General features: G+C 40.7%; 1 protein-coding gene across 1 annotated transcript in view; it reads left to right on the plus strand.

The window, feature by feature from the left end:
• Positions 1 to 10,000, plus strand: part of exoc6b (exocyst complex component 6B) — a gene marked incomplete at its 3' end in the record, with an annotated part of 94,130 nt that overhangs the window by 27,875 nt on the left and 56,255 nt on the right. Inside the window, exon 7 of the mRNA XM_080051810.1 lies at positions 8,010 to 8,171. Coding sequence (XP_079907936.1) covers positions 8,010 to 8,171 — 162 coding nt within the window. The remainder of the gene's footprint in view (positions 1 to 8,009; positions 8,172 to 10,000) is intronic.

Raw genomic sequence — 10,000 nt, forward strand, 5'->3', positions numbered from 1 at the left:
TGACGCTCCTGCAGCGCGCTCACGACCAGACGTGACACGGTCACATCTCCCATTAATAAAACGGCATAACTCCCTGATTTTCAGATTTCTATTTTTAAATTCGACTTGAGCAAGTGGAAAACCGGTCAATGTGTCGACACATTCACATCCCTAATGCATATGGAGAAAGTGATAAACAATATCAACATTTCATATCATTAACTAAAAAGAAAAAAGAAATCTAAAGGTAACTTCAATACTGTATTATAATTATTGACTAAATGATGAAAAAAGGTGTCTGCAGGGCCAGTGAAAATATACAAGGGGCCAGTAAAACTCGGATCTATTGGCCAAGCGGGCCAGTTGGGAAAAAAAGTTGCATTGAACCCAGAGTATATATGGAGTTCAATTATACAATGTTTTGAAATAAAGATGGCGTGTATTGTGTATCATATATAGTAAGAGTGTACCATTTAATTTGCAACTCAGTTCCTTGGCCTACTTACAGTAGAAATGACTTCTGATGGAAAACATTTGTATGAAAAACACTTTCATTAGCTATTCTTACTATTGTATTGTTTAACATTAACGCATATATTAAAAAAGATATTGCGTATAAAAAGTGGCTGGTAAAAAAGATGAGTGGCTGGTAGATTTTTAAATCTACCTGCCACAGTGGCTGGTAGGCAAAAAAGTTAATTTCCATCCCTGGTGTGTGTGTGTGTGTTTGACTGTGTGTGTGTGTGTGTGTGTTTGACTGTGTGTGAGACTATGTGCATGACTGTGTGTTTGTGTGTGTGTGTGTTCACTGTGTGTGTGTGCGTGTGACTGTGTTTGACTGTGTGTGTGTGTGTGTGTGTGAGAGAGAGACTGTCTGTGTGTGACTCTGTGTGTGTGTGTGTGTGTGTGTGTGTGTGTGTGTGTGTTTGAGACCGTGTGTGTGTGTGTGTGTGTGTTTGTGACTCTGTGTGTGTGTGTGTGTGTGTGTGTGTTCACTGTGTGTGTGCGTGTGACTGTGTTTGACTGTGTGTGTGTGTGTGTGTGTGTTTGTGACTCTGTGTGTGTGTGTTCACTGTGTGTGTTTGTGACTCTGTGTGTGTTTGTGACTGTGTGTGTGTTCTGTCTGCAGAATAATGCCCCACGGTTCACTGCCATCGGACACCATTATTTCTTGTTCTTGGTTTCGCTTGCCAAAAAAGTGATCTATAGTTGGGATGTCCCAGGCAGGTCACTGCGCCCGATTCTTCTCCGACTCATTTGACTCGGACTATTTCTCTACACAGACGCAGGCCGACGTCCAAATTTATATTTATATTTTACTACATAATACAGCTGTGGAGTTCACTTTGAGTACACCTCGGCTTGTTATTAAACACTGGTGCAAGTGCCATGTGCTTTTTTTTCAATACATCCAGCTCCGGAAAAAAATTAAGAGACCAGTCTGGATTTTTCTTTAAAATCTTCATCTCTACATTACTTAATGGAAATTCTCCTTCTTCTTATTGGGAATTTGGTAGAAATGTTGTCAGTAGTTTATACTATAAAACCAAAATGTTCATTCTACTCAAACATGTGTCTATAGATAGTAACATCTGAGAGACATTGAACATTGGGAGTGGTCTCTTCATTTTTTTCCAGAGCTGTATATTCCCATTAAAAACTATTTATTTTTATATAATTTACAAATAAGAAGGAAATGTTAACTTTTCAAACTAATCAAGTTAAAGGAATACTTCACCCATACGGAACCAGCGTTCTATCATTATAAAATAACTTTTATAATATAATGAATGAGGTTTGTCTTCTCTCAGTCTTCCCTTGGCCCAGCTGTCCTGTTAATCCTAACCCTACATTTTGCCATGTGTTGCATCACACATGGGAAAATGTAGGGTTAAACAGTGAGACCATAAAACGCTCTTTCTGCCTTTTCTCAGGCTAGGATGAACCGATTTCTAAAATGTTTTGCACATTTATACTACATAGGATCTCAGAGTTCAATACACCTTCATATTTCCACCGGTGAAGTAGGTCTTTAACTTTTCAAGAATGCTTAACACTGAAATAACGACAGAAACTTCAAGTCTATCCTCTTACATGCCATTATTTTCCGTCAAATGATCGTTGCTTTCTTCTCTTTCTTTCCACACAAACACAGTCTCTCTCACAATCACACACACACACACACACACACACACACACACACACACACACACACACACACACACACACACACACACACACACACACACACACACACACACACACACACACACACATCAACATAACTTCAACCTCAAACGGACCAAATCCAATGAAACACACCAACATGATTGACACTGGAAGAAAAAAGCATCTTTCCTACAGAACGCAAGAACTGTAAATACACAGACGTCAGCACCCACGTCAGACATCCCACTCAAGCAGCTGAACTTGGGTCATTCGCATATGTCAACAGGTGTATTTTGCATCTAAAAAGGCATTCGTTGCACTCACGCCACCATTCAATTTTAGCCATCGCACAATACTGAGTACAAGCTGGGAATAGGAACCTTTTTCACCCCGCTTCTTTTGTTGTTGTTTTTCTTGAAGGGGGGGTTGGGAGGGGGAGCATTTGTGGGGGGCACTCCAAGTTTTCAAGTGCGGGGAATGTGCGTCAGCTCGTGCGTACCAAGAGAGTAAAAGGGGCAGAGTGAAGGGAAAATACATAGGGGGGGGGGGGGGGGGGAATGAAGGGTCAAAGTACATGACGTACATGAGTAAGAATGGGGGCAGGTAGAAGGATGTAAGCTAAGGGACAACAAGCAACAGAATTCAGGGTCACACTAACTCATTTAGTGCAAAAGAATTACTCTAAATATAGTTTCAATTATCCGATATTGCACCGTAAGGCTGTGTAGCTCCCGAATAAAGTATGGAGATTTGTTTGAGCGATGGATATGGTTTTGTTAAGCATTGTCGCAAAGTGTGTTTGAGTGAATTGAAGGTTCTGGAGAACGCTTGTTGTTGTTCAAAATAACTTTTTGTCAAAATGGGTGAATATCTCCTCAAGATCCGCTACCTCTTTCTACTGTGTGTGAGCTGAAATAAAATCTGATGTTAATACACAGCCTAGGCTCTGTAAATTAGTATGCAAACAAAGAGGCCCGTCGTAGCTATAGTAAAGCGCTTTGGGTCTGTGAAAAACCAGGGAAAAAGCACTATATACACTAAGTGGAGTCCATTTAACATTTGCCATTGACCTATTCTTTTCCTAAAAGGTGAGGGCAAAGCCTGGCACATGTTTACCTCCGCACTAACTGCAGAGTTATGAAACTTTCCACTGGTGTTTGTTTGTGTTATGGTCTGATGTGACTCACTGGTCTTGCCTGTGTGCGAGTGCATGTGCTGTGGGCATCAGATCAAAGATGGGCATTGTACTCTTTCCAACATCACCGATATATTGTTAAAGTTTTTCCGTGTTTGTGCATATCCACCTATCCGCCCTAAGAACACCAGTTTTTCTCATTATCCTTGTTATTTAAAAGCTCAAATCGAGGCCCTCGTGACGTCCTAGTCCACATATTTCAGTGCTCCAGGTATAGGGTACGTGCTGGCGCCAGCAGCCCGAGGAAACAGCCTGTTTTCAGGGAGATTTCAAACGGATCTGGGCGGGGATGGAAAGATGCTCTTAGAGTTGACAGGGTTTTCCCCCCCCCATAGCAAGGTTTTCCCACAGTTTTTTTTTTTGGGATGTATTGCCAAGTTATACTGTTTGTGTGTGTGTGTGTGTGGGGGGGGGGGGGGGTGTATGTGTGTGTGTGTGTGTGTGTGTGTGGGCACCTCAAGTGTTTGTGCATTTCATTTTTTGTGATTACTTTTTTTTTTTTTTTTAAGAGGCACCAATATAAAAGAATAATCCATATTTTAATTTAACTAGTTTTTTCAGATGAGTATAAATCTTATGCATGTACATTACGCTTTTTTATTTTATTTTTTAAACTAATTAATTTTATACTGCCTACTGACAACTGGAAGGGGACTACAGCTGGAAATTAGCCAAATACGCTAACTCCTTTTAATGTACAGTTAATCAAAGGGGACGGTCCATGAATATATAAACAAATAAACTACACTAAACAACAAAATGAATAGTGCTTTCAGGCTCGCAAATGATATTCCAGTCTTACACAAATGCTTAATTGCTATCTCCACACATACAGTGGTTATTTTAAATCTACTTAAAAACAAGAAGAGACACAGGACGGACACAAAACCAGTCTTAAACTCAATGACCCATCATAATATCCAACAATAGAACATGATGCAGTTATAGTCTTGACCCTCGTTGCTATAACAAACGTGACTTTGTTTACATTGTGTTATTGGATACGAGCGTCCATTAATATCTAGTCAAAACTTCCTGTCTTGATTATTTATAGTTTTTAGTATTCCCTGATCCAAAGGGAGCGAAGGGCATATCGTTCATTTCCCATAACACCCGGTTTCCCCCCCGCCCCCCCCCCCAGACATTCACACAGACAGGACACAGTTTAAAACGATGCGTCGCTCTTTGCATTGTTCTGTGGACGGTCTTTCCATCTGGGACTTTTGCCCTACCTTCTTTTATGTATGTTTGGGGGGGGGGGCGGCTGTGGTGAAGTGTGTAGGGCGGTTCGGTTGTCCACTGGGTTACAGAGTCGGTAGTTCGTTCCCCCGTCTCCCCGCCACATGTCCAAGTGTCCCTGAGCAAAGAGACACTGAACCCTAAACTGCTCCTGATAAGTTAGCTTGCACCCTGCGTGGTAGCTGCTGCTGCTGCTATCGGTGTATGAATGTGTGTGTGATTGGGTGAATGTGTACAAAACAATGTAAAGCGCTTAGACCGCATTCCCATTTCCTTATGTCTTCGCCCTGCCTTCTTTAATGTATGTTTAACTTGGTTAACATTACCCCAAACATTAGCCAAAACGTGAAGCTGCAAGTAAATACATATTAACCAATTCTAGAATAGGCATGCAGGACATTTAAAGGTCTAGGCTGTGTATTAACACGAGATTATTTGTGTTATTTTTTCATCGCATACGGATTGTGAGATATTCACTGGTTTTGATTAAAAAAAGTGATTTTGACATCAAGCGCTCCACAATCGATGACTCCACCTTTTTAAAGGTGCAGTGTGTAATATGACATCATCAAGAAAGTTCTACAAAGTTCTAGAATGCAACGCTCCCTGGGTAACCCCAACCCTTTAGAATAATAACAGAAGCTACAGTGGCCTTCAAGGACAAGAACAATTCTAAATTTTAAACAATGCACCTGATGACATTCCAACTATGACACTTTCAAGATGGCGGCACTAGGCTTTGGTCCAAAATATGCAGAAATATGGACATATATGAGACCCTTTCTAAGGAAAAAAATAATAATTAAAAAAAAATGTCAGCTATTATGCACTAAATTAAATGTACTTATGGATATTATAATTACTTTCTACAAAATCTGCTAGGAAATAAAAACCCACAATTCTACACACTGCAGGTTTAATGTGTGAAATTATTTGGTCAATTTCAGACTCTCTCTTGGTGGGATATTTTCTTCTCTGTAATTTGATGATAAACTTTAACCCAATACACTGTGTTAAACCTATTGCTTTTAGAATACTTAAATCAAACGTATTATATATCTTACACTCAGGTTTTGACCTGAAGCATAGATCAAACACAGACCTGTCCCTATCTGTGCTTTGAAGTCCTCTGCTCTTTATTCACCTCACTCACTCACTCACTCACTCACTCACTCACTCACTCACTCACTCACTCACTCACTCACTCACTCACTCACTCACTCACTCACTCACTCACTCACTCACTCACTCACTCACTCACTCACTCACTCACTCACTCACTCACTCACTCACTCACTCACTCACTCACTCACTCACTCACACACACACACACACTCACTCACTCCCTTTGAAGTCCCCGGCACTATATTTACCTTCTTTTGTTTTCAGGTTTCATTGACTCCTCTTCCTGCCCTGCTCTTCCCTTCCTGTCTATTCTATTCTCCTGCTGCTGTGTATTCTTAGGAGCTTTTTCTAAATCACTTTTATAAGTCACTTCCAACCAACGGCTATTTTCTCGGAAACAAGGAGCAGCAGGTTTGACTTAAAGGTGCGACCTTAACCTGCGACCTCATAACACTGTCGGCAAATTTCTAAGCTTTTCCCAAAACGGCCTTAAAATGAGACACTGCAGACGAATAGGGTCATATTTTTAACTTGTGCCATGTCCTTTTTTTCAATACATACAGCTCCGGAAAAAAATTAAGAGACCAGTATGGATTTTTCTTAAATCTTCATATCTACATTACCTTATGGAAATGCTCGAAATGACAATTTTTGGGGGGGAATTTGGTAGAAATGTTGTCAGTAGTTTGTAGAATAAAACCTGGCCTTAAGGTTAGACACTGCATGGTAATAGGGTGAATGGTTTTAACTTATAGGTGTCATTTCAGAAATTTGGTAATATCTTATAGGTAAATTCTGTTAAAAAAATTAAAATGTATATGTTGAATAGAGCCAGAGTTTAAATATTTTATTACATTTCTTACATTATATGATTGTCAAGCATTTTTACAGAAGAGATTTTGGATACAGCCTTTGTAAAGGTCTTTCAAAATGCTTTTTCAAAATGTTTTTAAGAAAAACAATGTCTCATAAATCAGATAATTAACAACATTATGAACAAATCCTTTTGTAATAACCTTCAGAATAGTGCTAAGAAAGATTGTGGAACGTTTAGTATATGTAAGTGCCTTAGAAGTTGAGATTTTTGGTTCAGAGTATTGAAAAAAACTAATGTTGAGATAATGTCCGTTAAAGATGGTTGTATAAGGAGAAATACACAGACGCAAACAGACAAGGTTTAGTCAAATAAACACCTGAATGTACATGTTGGACCTTTGATTTATACTAGTAAGAAAGAAGACATGTTATGGAAGCAAAATAGACAAACACCAAACATTTTTTTTACATAATCTCGCCTTGAAAAAATGTATCAGGCTATTGTCAGCTTTTATAACTTGCTTTCCTAAGACAATTAACATGTTGTTTACTTCTTAGCCTTGTCAGCTGTGTCCCCTTGTTTGCCTATGTGTTTTTATTTCCCTCACACACACACACACACACACACACACACACACACACACACACACACACACACACACACACACACACACACACACACACACACACACACACACACACACACACACACACACACACACACACACTCCCTTTTCAAGTGTTTTTTCGTGGCACAAGTCGGCGCCCGGCCACAATGGCGTTTTGTGTTATCAGTTAACATCTGGTTTTGGGTGTCAGACTCGCTCTCCAAATCAAAGAGCTTCCATTGCTCTGATGTTGCGCCAAAAAGCCAAAATGCAACAAGTTCCCCTTCCGCCTAAATCTGGCTTTCTGAAAAAACTGTCCTGGGATCTGTCGGAAAGAACCTGATGTTAAGAGGCAAACAAAAGCAGATTAAGGAAGAGTGGGTATATATACCGCTTTGGAAAAACGTGTGTGTGTGTGTGTGTGTGTGTGTGTGTGTGTGTGTGTGTGTGTGTGTGTGTGTGTGTGTGTGTGTGTGTGTGTGTGTGTGTGTGTGTGTGTGTGTGTGTGTGTGTGTGTGTGTGTGTGTGTGTGTGTATTGACCCGCGCGGTGTCTTTTGATCTGTGTTTCAATTTCTTTATTAGGAATAAAACCTTGAGGTGAACAAATCTCGTTAACGAGGGGGGTTCCTCTGCAACATAAAAGTACAATAACAACATGTTTGTTAACATAAAAAGGAACAAAACAAACCATACAAAGCACACACACACACACTTACACACACACACACACACTTGCACACACACACACACACACACACACACACACACACACACACACACACACACACACACATGAACACACATGTAGATGAGCGAACGGATCGAATATTGACATATCGTTCCAATCACAATCATTTTCTCTGTGTTGTGTCTTCAGGCCCAGCTTCAGCGCTCGTTGGACACCCAGCCGAGGGCTCTGGTTGGTCGACGGGGCAGAAAAGAGGCGGGACTAAGCTCTGACAGCCAATCACACGGCGGCAGCCCGACGTCTGAGCAGGACTCGGGCATTCTGGATGTAGAGGACGAGGAGGAGGATGATGTGAGGGAAACTACAACCACACACATAAACGCATGAAACTAGGGTTGCGTTCCGAATCGCATACTCTTTCTTTTTTCTATTCTACATACTACATCCGACGATAAAAATAATCTAGTTAGGATGCAGTAGGCATACTATTGGGACATACTTTTACTCACTTATTTCATCATAACATTGCACCTTGATCTTGCCTCTTGCTTTTATATCCGTCGCATCCCCGTTTGTTTTCATATGGAGGCTTCGTCGATGTGACGTCACTTCACGTGCGCACTGGATTGTGGGTCGGAATCGCCCAAATAGGATACAGTTTTCAACACTAACAATCTTGGCCGGAGGAAGTAGGACATCCGGGTATACTTCTAACCATCCTAAATCTGGCCACAATAATCGGGACATGCTAAATCTTTTTTTCTACCATACTATATAGTAGAAAGTATGCGATTCGGAACGCAACCCAAATCTTTTTTGTTGTCTGATTTTCTCTGCTGGATAGCTCAGTAGGTAAACTTGATATTGGAATGGGAAACCAGAGTTCGATTCCCGGGCGGGACTAGTCCAATGAAGGTCCTTAGGAAAGTGTAATGCTGTTGACTCCGGCTTATCTCCGTTGTAAGTTGCTTTGGATAAAAGCGTCTGTTAAATGACATGTAATGAAACATACATACGATTCATCAAAATAAGTCGAAGTAAATTTTTTTGATTTGATTTGATTCAATTTATTTCAGACATATCAAACATACAAAACAAAATGAAAAGCATGGAAATACAATAAACAAATTATGTTTTCACAAAAAAAAAAAAAAAGAAAACAAATGATCTGTATTTCTGAGATATGCCTGAAAAGGAGCAGGAAGAAGTATACACTTATTTAATCCTACCCCTTTTCCATAGTAAAAAAAATAAAAAATAATAAATAATAATCATTAAAAGGTCGGCCTTTCCAATAGGCCCATCTCTCCATTTAAACTGAAACATCCCCGGTGTGTAGTTTGAGTCAGCCAACCAATAACATGTTTACAGTCCATTATAAAAGGTCAACGTTTTATAACTCTGAGCCCCTTGAGGCAAATTGTTAATTGTAATATAAGTCTAGAGAAATACAATCCACTCCACTTCTGTCATCACCAAAACATGGCCTCAAAGCAAAAAAAAAAGGAAAATAATTAGATTTTATTTTTTTATTTTTTTTAAATGTCCTCAAGCGTTTGGTGAGGGCAGTTGACCCTTGTGGGACCAGTAGCCCTGTTAAACATCCCCTTGTTGTTCACACTTAAAGCTTTACAGTACAATGCAGTAGCTAGAGAATAAACTGAACTCCTCCTCACCCCCTTTACTGCCATTCTGTAGCTCGGTCCCTGCCGGCTTACTGGACGTCCTGTTAAAACTGGACTCTGCCCTTTACACTGGGTCGACCTTGGGGTTTGGATAATAAAGAACACACACACACACACACACACACACACACACACACACACACACACACAGAGACACGCACACACACACGCACAGAGACGCACACACACACACACACACACACACACACACACACAGACATTGGAGCACACACACACAAACACACGCACACACACGCACACATACATTGGAGCCCACACACACGGAGACACTTACACACACACACACACACACACACACACACACACATACACACACACACACAGACACCTACACACACACACACACACACACACACAGACACACACACACACACACACACACACACACACACACACCGACCTTGGGCCTGGAACAAAGGACCTGACCCCGCGGTCGCCAGGGTTACGACCGCGGTGGCGCCTCTTGGTTGGCAT

This window comes from Ammodytes marinus, assembly GCF_949987685.1.
Source record: "Ammodytes marinus genome assembly, chromosome: 23".
In the NCBI taxonomy this organism is placed as follows: domain Eukaryota; kingdom Metazoa; phylum Chordata; class Actinopteri; order Uranoscopiformes; family Ammodytidae; genus Ammodytes; species Ammodytes marinus.